The sequence below is a fragment of the Mauremys reevesii genome, linkage group 23 (genome assembly GCF_016161935.1).
Source record: "Mauremys reevesii isolate NIE-2019 linkage group 23, ASM1616193v1, whole genome shotgun sequence".
Classification (NCBI taxonomy): domain Eukaryota; kingdom Metazoa; phylum Chordata; order Testudines; family Geoemydidae; genus Mauremys; species Mauremys reevesii.
The window spans coordinates 14,796,374-14,813,699 of NC_052645.1; the positions used below are offsets into that span (position 1 = coordinate 14,796,374).

Genomic DNA, 17,326 nt, shown 5'->3' on the forward strand with positions numbered 1-17,326 from the left:
TGAGTTAGCAGATCCTGGTTGCAAAAGTAGAAATAAAAGGGTTGAGAGACTGGGCTTTAGTTAGGAAAAACCTTCCGTTGGTTTTGGCATCTGACTGGTAGGAAGTTTGTCCCGATATTCAGACTAAATAGCCCTGTGACAAGATGGCTGATATAGTATGGTGGGTCCTGTGCTTTTCTTGGTGGTGGTGGTGGGGAGCTAAGATGCCACCCCTTGCCCCTGCTCTTGGGGCACCGAGGGCCCCACTAGTGGCTCAGGAAGGTGGTAAAGGGGGAGGGAAGCAGGGAAGGGGTCTGGGTTTGCTTCTCACTCTGAGTCCCAGCCCCTCTCAACTCCTACGGATCCTTACCCTCTTCCCCCTTGGGTGGGTACCTTCAGTCCTTAGACGCTGGGGGAGGGAATCTCCCTCCCCTGCTGGGGCAGGGTCTCCCTTACTCTGGTTTTCTGATCTTCCAAGTCTCACAGCACACCTCCAAGCTCCAGTCCTCTCTCCTCCTCCCCTGACTGCCTGAAGCGGGGGGAGGGGGGGTAATTAGGTTGCTAACAGGGCCTTCATTGACCCTCCCTAGACTTCAGGGAACCACACCTTAATTAGCCTAGGGCTTATATACTTCCCCTCTACCACTCTCCCACTGCTCCCTGGCCCTCCTGTATCACAGCCCCTCTTTCAAGGTCATCCCACTGCTCCTACTTACACCTCCATGTACTGTATCCCACAGAACAACTCCTCTCATTCTGGGGAGCTTTCACCCTTCAAATGCAGGCTGTTCGGTATGTTCCCACCATAGCCAAGCTACATACATTTAGCTCTTTTCACCTTTGCTCCTACATTGTTACTGCTGGCCCCCTAACCAGTTTCAATGCTCTTCTCAGAGCTTTAGCCAGTAATGCAGATTCTTGGTTTTAGGAAGCCTATGGCTATTTTGATTTTCTTCAGTATTAGCCAAGGTCATCAGCAAGATATTTCAGGATATCTGGGCAGATACACTCTGTCATCTTGATTGTCTTTACAAAGGGTAGCGAGAGGTATGGCATTTCTGCAAAAGGTTAGCCTGTGCTTGTGCTTGTATTGCGAAAGAGGCACCACATGAGACTTTATCATCAAGCTACAGTGCAGAATGTCATTCCTGGAAGGATACAATTAAGGTGGTGGAGACATTCAAAGTTTTCATTGCGTGCAGAGTTAAGCAGAGGGTGACAGTGACATTTGAGCAATGGATCACCCCGTGTTACACGTTCAACGAAATCTCGCACTTTACAAGGAAAGGAACCCAATGGCAGTTGTGGGGGAGAACGTCCCCGTCTGCTGCTCTTAGTGTTGTGGAGGGGAGGGTGAAAGGTTTTTGTGAAGTCATGTGTCCTATTCTCAGCTTGTGTGCAGTTCTTAAAATTCCAGGGACTTCAGCTAGTTGGCATCAAAATGAACCAAGGAGTCCTGATGGGCAGGAAGAGTTGTGTAGTACTTAGAACTGGGGACAGGGAACCAATACTCCTGGGTTCTACTCTTGTCTCTTCCACTAAGTGACCGTGGGCAAGTTATTTAACCTATCTGCCTCAGCTCCCCGCTTTATGTCACATACCTCAGAGGCGGTGTTGTAGCACTAAGGTCGCGTCTACACTGAAAACTTGTATGGGCACAGCTGTGTCTCTCAGGGGTGTGAAAAATTCCTCCCCCCTCCCTCCCCAAGAGATGGGCTGTGCCAACCTCCCCCAGTGCAGACAGTGCTAGTTCAATGGAAGAATTCTTCCATCGACCTAGCTACTGTCCCTCGGGGAGGTGGATTAGCTACAGCACTGGGAGAGCCCCTCCTGTCATTGTGGTGAGTCTCTACACTGGAGCACTGCAGCTGTGCCACTGAAGCAATTCAGGTGTAGACGTCGCCTAAGTGAATGACATGCATGTTGTGGAGTCTAGGCAGGCAGAAAACTACATGGACTACGGCTATTCATACACATTTGGATACAAAACCGTCATTGGCCCCAGTCTATTTCTCAGCTCCCATGCCTGGAGCTTGTACAGATCCAAAGAAAGTAGCACCATGCATCTAGCCTGGCACACTGCAAAAATGTGCAGAGCAAGCGGAGTTCTAAATGCAGCCCACCAATAAAATTCAAAGGCAAATGTGAATGGGAACATCCTATTCCAATGGGGCAGCTCTGCCAGGAAGTGAAGGAAGAAACTGTGGACTGCTTAAAAATTAATAAATCACAGCTGGATTTCATGTGAGTCACCCTTGGTTACTGTCAAGACGCCTCCTGGAGTTTGAGTTGCCAAAACAAATATCCTCCAAGAGTCAGGAGGGGAGATACTACAGAAAGATGCTAAAAGAATAACTGGTTGAACAAAAATGAATAAGTTCATGGAGAACAGGTCCATCGACGGCATTAGCCAAGATGGTCAGGGGCACAACCCCATGCTCAGGGCAACCCATAATCTCTAATTACTAGAAGCTGGGTGTGGAAGAAAAGGATGGATCACTCCATAATTGCCCTGTTCTGTACACTTCTCCTGAAGCTCTGGCCACAATGCTGGAGACAGGATACTGGGCATAATGGACTATGGTCTGACCCAGCATAGCAGCTCTTATGTTCTTAGAGGCAAAATGCCCCATAGGAACAGTTGTTACTCCTTTACAAGTATTCAATACATAAGACCAGTGATGGGAAAATAATGAGGTGTGTCTTGCCTGCCCAGATTTATGACACCTCGTGGGATACCAGTCGGGGTGTTAAAGGCTGGTAGAAGTTTCTCTCCAAGTTCTAGAGCTTTGTTCTTGAATACCTGTTAGACAAAAAGAGGAAAAGAGAGTTACAATGTACAATGTATTGCTTGCTAGTATCAGTCATGTTGGTTTTCTAACACTTTACTTTTCCATGCACATCCAGACAGACACAGTAATAAAGTGGGGACATTACAGGGCTTTCATTTCCAAATAGTGGGGTAGCCCTACACCTACATATTGGGATGGGCCTGAACCAAACCCCATGAGGAAGTTTTGATCTGGACTAGAATTTATGGATGGCCCCTGGAGATCCACAACAGACCAGTCTAAAATCCTGGAGCCTAACAGACCTCAAACTTTGGATCTGGATGTGAGCTTTGCGACGCTGGGTCCTGTTACAGTAGAGGAGAGCTCCCTTTCTAACCAAGTTCAAGGATCAGTTCTGTTAACTTCTGACACAGAGTCCTGGGTTAATGAGTTTGAAAGTTCCCAGTTGGAATATACCTGGCATAGGACATTTGGCAGTTTCAGGGCACTGGGGTTTGCGTGAACCCTTTTCCCTTGGTTTTGGTTCTTATGGACACACTCCTTGTGAGTTTTACTTTGAACCCAGAAATTCAAAGTTAAACAGCCAAAACTGCCAAGTTTTGCCCTATTACGGGACAAACCCACCATGTTTTCCATGGCTTCCTCATGAAAAATCATCCCAGGCTCATTAAGTGAGCTCGGCTTGGGCTTGGGGTTTCATTGTCCTAGCTCTGCACAGCTCTAACCACTCTCAAAGCTGTATGCTTCCCATTGCCTAGAGATCTTAGTGTCTGTATATGTACAGCCACCCATAGCTACATCCAGCTGTTCTCCTGAATCTCTGAAACCTTCTAAGTACTTTCCCTTGGAACTTGAAGCCAAGTTCTGCATTAGCTGGGGGAATAGTAGATAAACTGGATTATGCATCTGTATCTTGCTGCGCTAAAACGTGAGATCTGCCCACGTGGCACAGATCTCCATTCCCTAAGCTATTGGAACTGCTCCTTTAACCTACTGAGCAAAGACCAGTTTCTTAGATCAAAGGTTTCCACTTCTAATGCTGCTGGCTGCTCTAACACCAATGACGGGCAGCTGGCTGGCAGCTTTGCTCAGAGTATTGTTACAAGAACATGCCTTTGTGGGCTGATTTGAGTTGATCCTGCAACGCATGTCTTTGGGGACAAAGGGTCCCCTTTTAAGAACTTGTTATGGGGGGATGGAGGAAACAGAAGTGAATACATCAAAATTAAAGGCCATTTCTAAGGATGAAGCATGCTATGGTTTACAAAGCAGGTTGTTGACAGCTCACATGACTTCTAATTTCAAGTACACATTTTATACACACATACATACACACACAGACACTCCTTTACGCACTACTAATTTTCAGAGACTGGACTGTCGTGGCTAAATTATCACCCTTTCAATTCCTAATTTCTGAGTTATATTATTCTGAGCTAATAACAGTTTATGGGGGCTGGCCGCACAAAGCCACCAGACATAATTATTTTGGGACAAACTGATACAAGCAATAATCTGCGCTCAAGAGATTAGTCTTGAGCAAGAGAAGCCCGTAAGTGACAAGAGATCAAGCACAAGCCTTTTACCTCTAACCTCCCCATTTCAGTCCAAGCTGTCATAACGGTTCTAAGAAAGCAGGAAATGATTGCTCTGAGGAAACCCGAGCTTGTCCATGGGCTCTGAGGCCTTTGTCACAGCACAGGAAGGTAGAGGGATCTGGTTCAGAAGGGAAATCCATGAGAAAGTGACCAGATTATCGAGGGGGGAGGCACCGAACCGATACAGGACAGACACTGACCTGTTTGCTAAGCTCACTCTCTAGCCTGCTGCCCAGGCTTTATGGTTTTGTGGGCTCGCTTCCTTCTCTGTCAAGTCGAAGTCAATGGAAGCTGTGAGCACGAAGGGCTGCAGCACGGGGCACTAGATCTCTGAGAGCGTTCCCAGCTGGGAAATCCCAGGAGGAACAAATTCCTGTAACTCATCCAAAATGCAGCCTTAATTATGGAGCTTTCACCCAGGTCTCCACAAATCGAGAGACCTGTAATTTCCTCCTATCATGGGCAGCTCCATATTGCTCCAGGCTGGCTTCTGCTGGAGGGGAGTTTCTTGAAAAGGTTATTTACTCATTGCTTAAGGCCCAGTCCTGCAGCCGTATGCCAGCAGAATTCCCACTGAGATCAGTGGGATCAGGCCGACTGTCTGCCGAAGATATTCAGGGTAAAGGAGTAATCTCTTGATCGCCTCACATCTGGTTTTAAAATTCCAGCACAGCTATACTATGAGACAGATTGTGTGTTCAGCTATGGCCTGCATTTGGGAGGGGCAGGGGGGAGAAGGCGGGAGCAGTGTTTTCAGTGGGAACCTTCTGATTTAGCCCGAATTCCTTGCAGGCCTAGTGTTCATTGGAAGGCTGCTCCACCCCCCTCGGAAAGGGTTGCCTTTCCGCAGAGGTCAGCTCAGCTCCGCTGGCTGAGTGGGGAAACCAGGGGTTGGGGCAGTTCTACCAGACGTACTTGCTTGGATCAGTCCTTGTGTAACCCCGTGGTGAGCGTGTGTTACAAATCCCACTCTGTGCTGATCCACATAGGATAGGAGCTGTTACCATCCCCACCTACGAAGCCAAGGCTCTTCAGCTCAAAGCTGTTTCAACTCAGGCAGATCTCTGGCTCGATCCCCAGTGTGTTGGCCATGGGGGTGGTTGTCACATCAGTCACTTCCTCTTCTCAAAGGAAGCAGGTGGCTCAAATCCCGGATGAATCCCCACGTATGGGCAGCCCTCTGGGTTCACACATGGGGACTGAATCAGGAACCTCCAGAGCTAAAAGCGTGAGTTGTGACAGTCTAAGTTAAAGAGCCATGGCCTGGTAGCTGGGGCTTGTAACAGACTCATATCCACTGCGGACTGGCACAGGGTGGGGCCTGTAACACACACTCACTAGTGCGTGACATTTGCACACTAAAGAAAGGCTCCTTGCACATGGATGGCATTAGCCACAACCTGGCCCCCTGCTTTATCAGTGCAAACTTTTGCTACACAAAAACAACAACAATTTGGGGTTTTCACAAATAGCTGCACTAATAAGCTAACATCTAGCCTGCAAGGCTACTTGGAGTGAGCCCAAAGCTTGCGCTATTGCCTATATTTAGGCTACAGAGTAACAAGAACTGAGAGAAAGGCAAAGATCGCGGCAAATGCATTTCAGTGGGGACCAATGTACCAAGCTGAAAAATGATCTTGCTAAAATTGTCCGTTGGAGAAAAGATCTTTATAGATGAGCCAGGCATGGAAAGCATACGGTAATTGTGTGAGACTTAATTAAAAGACTTAGTGGGAGTTCAATATTCACAAAAAACAGGTTTAGCCTCTTCTTACAGGGGGATTATTTGATGTTCAGTGGAGCACTGCTGGGAGCCACCCTATCCAGAAATACACCTGCACATTCATTATTTGAGACCGTGAGGGATACGCAGGATGTGTAGAAACAAACCTCTTCACCGGTTAGGTAGTACGTCGTCAACAGCCCTCCGACGTAACGAATGTTCACTTCGAACAAGGAAGCTTCTCCATTCTGAAAAGATCATCAGATAGTAACTGGAAGGTACAAGTGACACCTCATAGCATCCATGCAGATGTAGGGCTAATGAGAGTGGCATGGAATAATTCTAGGTACGGTCACAAAACTCTGCAATCCTTATTCACGGTTTAATAACACTTTACCTTTTACAGCATCTTTCATCTGGGATCTCAAAGAGCTTTATACATGAAGCTTCACAACCCTCTAGGAGGTGGGTTAAGTGAGCTATAAGGATCGCTTTGCCGCCACTGAAATGGTTTCTGGGTAGAACGCAGCAGCTGTTTAATAGCAGTGAAACGCTACACACCAGGGTATGAAAGGAAGCGTGAGAAAGTAAACTTTCTCCAGTTGAAAATGCAAAGGCAATGTAGGTAGGCAGAAAACAGGTACCTAAGTTGAAAGCTGGACAGGACGCTGGAGTTAACATCTGTATTCTTAAAAGAAGGGCAGAGGGATTTTGAGAGACCACAAGAAGTCAGGACTGTTTTTAATGGCCAAAAGATGGCACCCTCCTGTACTGAGCTTTCTTGCTCCATAGGGGAGCATTCCTTCAGCACTGATTCAGCGGGGAGAATGCCACCTTGTGCATCACCACGACGACTTCCTGGAGTGTCCAGATGTTCTCTGGAGGTCTCCCATTCAAGGATTTACCATGCTCAACCCTACTTAGTTTGTAAGACCTGACAGGACCACAGCCCAGGGTGGCACAGCTGCTGCCACACTGAGTGAGGGACAAACAAACCAGTGCCCACATGCCCTGCTAGGAGATGGTGAACAGGCAGTGATGTGGTTCCCTGAACCTCTTAGGAAGCCACTCACCTGGAACTAGTTAAGATCTATTTTATTCCAACTCCCGATCAGCAAATGTCAAAGCAATTGCCTTCAAACTGTGCTTTTTAAGCTGTGCTCCTGGACTGTGAACCTGCCAGGCAAATTATTCCTTCCCCTCAAATAAACACATAAAACTACCAACAGGAGGCTCTCACAAGAGTGCAGCGATTTTAGCGAATGGGCTAGAGAGGCAGGAATTCTCTACCCACTGCATTAATCTGTCCCTTCCAACAATCCCACTGGGTTACACATGAAAACAGATGTCTTCTCCCAGGGAAGGCTGGAAGGATCTGAGACACAATTTGCCATCCAGAGAGGGAGGCAAAAGCCAAAGGAAGCAGCTCAAGATCACGTAGGAATAAAGGGGGAGACAGAGGGAGAACCTGGAAAAGGCTGGACTGGAAGGAGGAGAGAAAGCAAAAGATCCAGGTTGGGAAATAACATCAGTGGACCTAACACAGCAGCAATTAGCAACTAATGGTTTGTTTGCTGGGCACCAGTTCTTAGGCTATAAATTAATCAGGATCATGGCGCACTGCTGTACACACAGACAGATGCTGGTTAACACAGGCATCCGTGCTGCATCTTCTTTAGAGTCCTGTAATTATTTTGGTCCCTCGGCCTCACTGTCTCACACTTCTCTAAGCTAACTTGCACGTCCCACGTAGTCAATGGTCTGTCTAGGTATCTACACCACACTTGCCATTAGTCAGTAAATCCAAACAGCTGCTCTGCCACAGACCTGAACTATCTGTTTTTCCCCATTGCCTGAGTCAGGCCCCATCCTCCCCTCAATCTAGTTGCTGAGAGTTCCACCATCCCTGAAGACAGCAGCTCTCCTGGGGGGGGGTGGATCTTGGGTGCAGAGGGAGGGACCATCTGTCAGAGAGTCTGGGTCCAGCCTGCTGACCAGTTCCTCCAGCTTTACTGTGTTTAATGGGCAGCCAGTGGAACAAACAGCCCTGGTGTGACATGTTGCTGACAGCTGATAATGGAGCTTCCTCTGTTGAGACTGTTTGCTTTGTAGCTCTGAAACGTATGTGGCTGCTTTGGAAATGACACCCTCTCCTTCCTAATCATTTCCCTCTGAAGCCTCACACTAGATTCCCCTCTCCAGCCAAGGCCACCATCCCACCCCTGCCTGACTAGGTCAGCTTCTTGTCTCAAAGCCAATTTTTAATTAATTTCAACCCTTCTCTCCCTGCACTGCACGTCTGACTCCCGTGATCAATCCATAACATTCATTTTAGTCTTTGCCGATCAATCTATTGTGTGGGCCAGGAGTAAAAGCTTTTGTCAAATCCAGATAAATTATCTCCCCATCGATTCTGTCCCTTGTTTATCGATTCAGTAACATACTTAAAAGCATTCAGCCTAATTTATCAGATGTGATCTTCCTATTATGAATCCACGACGGCCATCCATTCCCAAATGAGACTTTTTCTAAAAAGGCAGCTGCATTCATTTTTCACATGGGGAGAACCATTTTTCCCCATGTACTAACTAGGACAGACATAAGGAAATTAAAATTTTAATGACATTTTGAGTTTAATGGCCCCCATAGACCACCACGTCCGGCTGTGATTCCATCTCGCAAGCAAAGAACAACTCTGTATGTAGATGGGAGCCCTTCAAGGGACATACAGGAAGGCGTGCTGGCCATTCTGTAGCCAGAACTCTTCATTTTTCATACTTACCCAGTGTCCCAGCACTGTGGTTGGGGTCAGGCCCGTCGAGAGAAATTTGGGGCCCCACCCCCTTATTACACAGATGTTACAAACATTTGGAGGTCCCCAGAACATAGGGCCCTGGCACAATCGTACCTTCCCCCCCTTCTCATTAGCTTTAGGGTCCTGTGCTGCCTTTGCATAAGACATAGACATAGTGATCAATAATTTGTAAAGAGAGGTGTCAAAAAATTCCCTCCATAAGAGCAGGGTGATCAGTCTATAATACACAGAAAGAAAAACAGATATCATGGGGGAGTTCGATTTGGGGCACATATGCTGGAGGTCTCCCGTTTACACTAATCAAACTCCCTTGGAATGTCTAAAAATGGTAATTTTCAAACTGAAAGAGCATTACACCCTGTTCAGGCTCATTCTACTGAAGACCTCAGGAATTAAGGATGGATGCAGGAATCACTGGGTGGAGTTCAGTGCTCTGAGCTATGCAGAGGGTTAGTTAGATCACAATGTTCCCTTCTGGCCTTGCAATTTATCAATCTGACTCATTGTCCCTTGCAAACTATATTTTTTCCCTTCACAGACTGTCCTAGCAGAATACCCCTGGATCCAGCTGCTGTTACTATGACACACCAAGGGACGTACCAGGCATGTTTGCAGCACAGACTGACATTTTCAATTACTGACTCACCACATTCAAGTCAAAGCTCTTCTCCACCCAGCTTTTCGCTTCTTGGAATTCCTCCCCAAGCTCCATGATGTACAGAGTATCTAAGGCATCCACTATGGTAGCCCCTCGAAGGCCCCCTGTATTGGCAAACAAAGAACAACGTGTTTAAATCTTATTCACCTTCCGTTTTGGGATATCAACTGATCAGGTTCATTTTCATTTCACCCTTTAACACAAAAGGTGGCTGTGCACATTGGAGAAGGTATCAACCTTTTAAGACGCTCCCTCCATTTCCATCTTTAACAATGGGGTAAAACAACAGCATGTTAGGACAGGATGAGAGAAATTGCTGAGGCTAGGTAAAGACCTGCAACAGTACATGGCTGTATACTAGACACAGATCAGACCAGACCTTCAGGTGGGAACTCTGCTGAACTTTGGGAATGTTCCGCTTGGCATCTGGACCTAAATTTAAATGGACAGAGGCTGTGAAAGGAGCTTGGCCCAGAGATTTTCAAACAGGACTAGTGAGTTTGGGATCTTTAAAAGGGGCCTGATTTTCAGAGGGCGGATGCTCAGCACTTTCTGAAAAATGGGCCCCAAGTTGGGCACCCAAAATCACTAGTCACATCTGAAAATCTTGGCCTTATTTTCCAGTTCTGGAACGTGCCTGAAATCAGAAGAGCTCGTGACATTTCAGCCCATCAGATGCAAAGCCCTGCCCTGACTTGGCTACATACCCAAACTGCAGTCTCTGTCTAATCTGGTTCCGAAACACAGTTGCCCAGCTACCCAGTGAGTTCATCATCAAACATGCATCGTCTACTAGGGACCATTGTGCTAGCCAGAGTGACCACGGTTGATGACGTTGCAACAGACGCCATGTGGTGATGTGCCTAGAACTGGATCAATCCTGCAAATCCACCAGGCAGGGTCGTGGCATGCACTCCTTCTTGCATTAAAAATGAAGCCCTTGGACGGTTAACAGAAACCTGGTGAGCTCAAGGGCCAGCTCCACTCACTTAACTAACAGAATGGTTATCCATGAGTGTGCCCATTTTTCTCCAGCAGAGGGCAATGAAGCGTACGCAGACTAAGCACAGTCCCTCACAAGTACTTGGATCTGCCATGTCAACCATGTAAAAATCCATGTCAGACTTTCCGTAGAAAGTAATTGGGACCACACAGGAAGACTTTCAACAAAAGACAGTGATGTGGTATCCTGTGCTGAGATGGGGAATGGTGATACATGTAAGCTGATATCAGTGTGATTTAAATAGTTTAGTACTGTGAACAGCAGCAGAGACATGTTCTCCAAGGATCTCAGTGACACAGTTTCATTTCTGGTGGCTACGAGTCCCTAAAAGTCCTTCTAGTCATCGGAAGGCATTGCAGCAGGGGAGGTAAAAGAGAACACAGGTCACTTCCCTATGGGCATGGACTTTGAGATTGGAGGCCACCATTTTCCTTTGTAACCCAATATACACAACTCTTCACTTGGAAGCTACCCATTACCCAGCCCCCCAAAAAGGCAAATTAAAGCTTCACCATCATTTCCTGCATTTTCCTGAACACCCACTGGAGTAGGACTTGTGTGTGACGTTATTGCTTTGCCCTTACATTAAGATTAGAGGCACACAAGCATTGCTCCATTGCTATCACATCTCTCTCCTCAATCCTGACACCTACTCTCCTAAGAGGACTGGACAGCGGAGGGGGGGTGGGTGGGCCAGATTCAGCGTTAATTTCTGCAGAGGGTGATGCTGCTGGTGACAACTCTCTTGAATACTGTGCGCAGATGTGGTCACCCCATCTCAAGAAAGATATATTGGCATTGGAAAATTTTCAGAAAGGAGAAACAAAAATGATGAGGGGTATGGAACAGCTTCCATATGGGGAGAGATTAATGAGATCAGGACTTTTTAGCTTGGAAAAGAGACGACTAAGGAGGGATATGATAGAGGTCTTTAAAATCATGACCGGGTGGAGAAAGTAGATAAGGAAGTGTTATTTACTGCTAAAAGAACTAGGGGTCACCAAATGAAATTAATAGGCAGCAGGTTTAAAACAAACAAAAGGAAGTATTTTTTCACACAACGCACAGTCAACCTGTGGAACTCTTTGCCAGAGGATGTTGTGAAGGACAAGACTATTCCAGAGTTCAAAAAAAGATAAATTCATGGAGGGTAGGTCCATCAATGGCTATTAGCCAGGATGGGTAGGGATGGTGTTCCTAGCATCTGTTTGCCAGAAGCTGGGAATGGGTGACAGGGGAGGGATCACTTAATGATTACCTGTTCTGAAGTGGTCTTCCGACAGTGGCCAATACCAGGTGCTCTGAAGCACCTGGTATTGGCCACTGTCGAAAGAGAGGATACTGGGCTAGATGGACCTTTGATCTGACCCAGTATGGCCGTTCTTATGTACCACCATTCCCCTTTCCCTCCCAACCCACAAAGCCTCAAATACTCGACTTGTATCCAGGAGCTTTCATGAGGGACACTGCTGCTTTGGCTCAACTACTTCCTCTCACATTTTAAATCAATTAAATTAAACTAAAAATGGGTCTCAGCCACAAACGCCAGGTCCAGGTCAGAACTTTCCTATCAAGCATTCGTATTGGGACAGAACATTTTGAGTGCCCTCTAGTGGTGGTTCTAATTATAGTACTACTTAGTACAAGAAACGTCTGTTGGATTACACCCAGAAACCTTCACAGGACGTGGGGTATGTCTGTAAGTTGGAGAGCAGGGGAAAAAAGTGAAATATGGGGAATAATTAGCAACAAACCTTGAGATCTCAGCCTTTCTTTATTTAAAAAATAATCCCCTAGGCAGACAATATACCATATTTCCCAAAAGGCAGGTGATCGGCTCTAGATGTTTAGTTTGGACCGATTTCTATTTTAAACATTCTTGTTTCCTTTTAAGAAAGGCACCCCGACTTACATTGGTGATGTTACGAGATTGTAGTTTTGACACTTTTCAACCAGTCAGCACATGATTGACTTTATGAAACCCAAACCAAGACTTGATTGCACATCTACAGATTGCCGGCTTCCAAATGCCGTCTGCAAGAAAAATTGGGGGGAGATGCACTGGAGCCAATCACTGGAAATGCATTCGCTCTGACAGACTTGGAAAATGATCATCTAACTGGCACTATCTATAGAAGAGCTGTAGATGGAGTCAAACAGCCACCAGATCTACAAGATTGGTCTTAAAAAAAGAAAAAAGAACTAACGGTTATGTAGCTTGTTTACAAAATGCAATGACCATGAAAAACAACATCGCCTCAGTCAGAGCTGTTTTTATCAACCCTAATGATTCTGCAATATTAATGATTATGCGATTTTTATGCGCTTTCCTATTAGCAGGGAGAAACGTACCAGCGCGGAGCGACATGGACACAGGCAAAACACTTTAAGAAGAAAAACAGTGAAGCACTGCCTCAGGCACAGCCCATTACTGCGATCTTCTGAGAGTAACACACTAATGGGCTCGATTTAATATGACGATATAATCCACCAAACCTTTCATAATCTGCAAAGAGACAATAATAAAGAGTTGGATTTGCTGAAACTAAATAGGGACAAAGAGACAAAGTCACCGTTTTCTGGGATGATTCATCGAAATGAAAAATAAAATAGTGTTTGCATTTACAGAGCCTTTTATGTTTGCCTTCAAATACATGAAACCCTCTGAGGGTTTAGAAATAGGCTCTGCTCTTCGTTCCAGTATGATTCCGAGTTGTTTGGCTTTCTGCCCCTGTATTTTATAAAAGAGGGCGTGCTTCACTGATCATTTCTCCCTTGCCTCGTATTAAACTATTGGTTTAAATATTCCTTGAACACAGGGATATCGGAAGAAATGTGTTTTGTACAAGGGTCTTTTAGATGTTTCCTGTCTTCTGAGCCACGTCCGAAGTGATCTGCAGCATCTGTACGTGACTTTTTCTCTAAACCCAACAAACTTTATTGCAATAATAAATGAGAGGCACCATGTAAATGGAAATCTCAGAGCAAAAACAACATTTGTAACAATTCTATGGCTGTCCAGGACTTCACAGTTGCATCTAGGCTGTACACCAGGGTCTCGTGGCCAGATCATGGGCAGCCCAGACCCTGTAGTCGGAGCTGGAGCCAGAGTCTGCAGTCACAAGACAGGGGTCAAGAATCGGCTGGGTTGGGATCCTGGGAGGTCAGAAGCAGGAGACAAACGGAGATTGGGAATCCCAACTCAGATGCCAGGAGTCAAGTTGGGTCGGAATGCCAGGAAATCAAGCCAGGAAAGCAGGAGGCACAAGGCAACAATCCACTGCAGGGTGGAGCGCAGTAGTTTTGGACAGCTTTCTGTTCCTGCTGCTGGCGTAGGGCCGGTGGGACAATCAGCTGCTCTGGGACTCCATCATTCGGACCTCAGGGGCAGAGTCTGACACTGGGGTTGGGCTTTGTGAGTCTCAAGTAAGCTATTGCCAGTGGGCTGTCAGGTGGAGGTTTGGAGCATTGCGGTGGGGGGGGGGGGAGGTCTGAGATCCCTGGGTCATGACACAGGGCCATTCAGAACTTCTGAGAGGGACCCACATCTTCTAGTTCCAAACACACAGGCCACTATCACCTTTCCCTACAAGAGGTTCTCCGAATGGGGGGCACAGAATATATTCTGGGAGGGCGTGAGATGCTGGGGGGGGGGGGCGGTGGGAGACTTACTGTGCATATTTTACCCACAGCATTGAGTAACTAGCAAAGCTGATTCCTCCAGACACATCAGGTCCTCAGATGGTGCTGTGCAGAGGCGCCATCTTTCTAAGTTGCCAAGGGGAGGGGGGCTCAATGCCCCTCTCTGCCCCAGGCCCCGCCCTCACTCCACCCCCTCCCGGAAGCCCCTTTCCTGCCTCTTCCCATACCTACCCCACTCCATTCCGAGCGTGCCCTGCCCTCGCTCCTCCCCGTCCCTCTCAGTGCCTCCTGCATGCTGCTGAACAGCTGATCCATAGTGGGCGGGAGGTGCTGGGGAGAGAGGGAGGAGCTGATGGCGGGGGCTGCCACACCTTTTTTTCCCCCATGGGTGCTCCAGCCCCGGAGCACCCACTGAGTAGGCACCTATGGTGCTGTGCATTTGACTCTACATGGTGCTGTGAATTTTGACGGATTTCTGTTAAGCCTGCCTAGCATTATACAAAGTCGTTGCCATCTGTACGTTAATCCGTTTGCTGAGATGTGGCGTGCACAATTAAGCATCCATCACAATCATAGTTTTGCTTTTCTTCTTACTACACTGGATCATTGGCTCATTCGTGCAACAGAAAAAAAACCCCAACTCAAACTGAAACTGATTCAAGTGAAGCACCTGTATCTGTAATTGTTTTGGGGGAGGGGGTGTAAATTACTACAGACACAAAGACGGGGGGTACGATCAAATACATTTGAGAACCACTGCCCTATAGGAGCATATTCATTAGCAGTCAGTTGTACAGGGCTTATGACACACAGTCCAGTGGTTGTCATTCCATCCAATATACAGAAGACAGTGTTACATAGATGCTAGTCAGTTTGTTATAATACACACAGACACACTTCCAAAGGGGATATCTTGGCTAACTCTGCGAGACATTTTTAAAAAATATTTCACCTTTCTAGAGCTATAAATCTAATGCAAGAGACAGAATCAAAACCCTAGGCACAACTCCTGCTGAAATTGGACAGGCCAGATTCAACTGTGCAGTAAAGCCTTTGCAACTCCCATTGATTTCTCTCCTGCACCTCCAGGGCAACCTATCAGACCCCAGCCAGGGCTCTGCTTTGCTCATTCGTGGAAGGTCATCTTTAATCAGTGAGAATACTTCTCAGATCAACTACCCACTCTAAAGAGATAAAGTATCTGATTACTCAAACACCGGCTGGCTCCAGGGTAATCACAGGAAGATTACATTCAGACAAAAGACAGCTCCGGAGATTGGGGTATCCTGCCCCAAAGCTGAAGGCTGAGAGCAAGATGAAAGAAAGGGACGATTCTTACCCTGGGGAGATGTTTTAATGTTACTGCCCTTGCGAGTCAGATGGTGATTAATCCTTTGGGATTCCCCAGCACCACCACCACTCTGAGACCCTCCCAATCACCAGACAAAAGCCACTGTCGGGTCATGAAAAGTGTGTGTGTGTATCAAGAAAGAATCAGCAGCAAGCAAATGTATGTGTGTGTGTGTACGTTTGCTAAATATGAAGCCTATATAATATGATGCATTGTAAATAATAAATGATTCAGCTTGCAATCGTTGATATTGCCAAAGACCAGAAATTCCTATTACTAATCCCAGTTTTTTTTTTTTAATTGTTTTTTGTTTTTTTTTTTGAAAAAAGAAAATAAAAGGTTTTGTTGTTAGGGGGGGGGAGTTTATGGTATTATGCATAATAATTTAATTTTTTAATTTGGGAGAATTTTTTTGAATTTGAGTGTAAAGAAGTTTTTTTAAAAAGTGCTTTTATTTTTATTAGATTTTGTTAATTTTGTGTTATGTATGCTGATTATTGGTTGTTGTAGATTGCTTGATACTAGATGTAGCCTATATTTAAAATAGATAGGCTGATTGCAGATAAAAAATTTAGTTAAGTTATTAGTTTTTAATTGTTTGCATTAAATTTTATTGCATATTTTGAATATTGTATATTATATAATTGTAATTGTAATTGTATATCACGGGCATATAAGTGGTGTTTTTTGTTTTTAAAGTATAAAAATTAGAACTTATAAGCTGAAAGCTGTGAATAGCTAAAGCTTTGTAAAGTAGCATGCAAATGTGTGTAAATTATAATGATTTAATTGATGAAGTGTTTTTTTTTTTTTTTTGCCTTTTTGCAATGAAGTTTGAAGAGGTTTTTTTTTTTTTTTTTTTTTTTTTAAGAAAAGGGGGGGACATCATCCTATCATCCCTTGGCTGCCTTGGTGGAAAGTTACAAGTTACAGACAGGAGGGATGAGATATGAGATAAAGTTGTTATGGAGAAGAAAGTACTGCCAGGCAAGAGGCAGGTGCCCTAATTGGGAATGGATCAGATAAGTTGCAAAATGGGAAAAAAAAAAAACCCAAAAAAGGGCCATGCATGTGTGAAGTGTGTGTAGACAAAGAACCCATCAGCAATGTAATGTTGGTGTGTCTGACGTTTGCTAATATGGAGAAGCCTATATAATATGATGCATTGTAAATAATAAATGATTCAGCTTGCAATCATATTGGTTGTTGTGCTTTATCCGGCCCGCATGCAACGCAACAAGCCACCACTTCTTTGGGAAAGCGTGGGGAGACACTGAGGCACTCCCTCTCCTGTTAGAGGGAGGAGGGGAAAAGACATTAGTGGACTCTCTCTCTGCCCTCTGACCCAGAAATCCTCTTGAGAATGGCTAGATCCAGCTCCACGCAGGACAGTGAAAGGGAAGGTGTTTGGGGCCAGCTGGCTTCTCCCTCCAGCAAGAGGAATTTGGCTCTCTCCAGAGATAGGTGTGGACTATAGACTGGACTAGTCGGTAGCCAATGGGCTAAATGTTGGCCTGAGGCAGATTCCTTCTGCTACTTGCAGCTGCCTCTTTCCCCCACAGCCATCATCAATGTCCAGTTGCTGTGCACTGCTATTGCTTGTGAAGGTGTGGCCACCTATTAACCAACGGTTAATATTTAGTATTGAATGAAAATTTAATTATAACTATTTGACATCTTCCCCCCCTCACGCACACACAGAGAGAAATGCAGCTACCTGGGGGGTGAAATGTGACAACTACTTAATACTGCTAATAGCACACAA

The 17,326-nt window shown here is 45.8% G+C and overlaps 1 protein-coding gene across 2 annotated transcripts in view; it reads right to left on the reverse strand.

Annotated features, from left to right (window-relative positions):
• Positions 1 to 17,326, reverse strand: part of MAN1C1 (mannosidase alpha class 1C member 1) — an 83,848-nt gene that overhangs the window by 18,280 nt on the left and 48,242 nt on the right. For both annotated transcript variants that reach the window (XM_039511414.1, XM_039511415.1), the window contains exons 4-6: positions 9,554 to 9,669; positions 6,260 to 6,340; positions 2,688 to 2,782 (exon numbers count right to left, since the gene is read on the reverse strand). In XM_039511414.1, the coding sequence (XP_039367348.1) occupies positions 2,688 to 2,782; positions 6,260 to 6,340; positions 9,554 to 9,669 (292 nt within the window). The remainder of the gene's footprint in view (positions 1 to 2,687; positions 2,783 to 6,259; positions 6,341 to 9,553; positions 9,670 to 17,326) is intronic.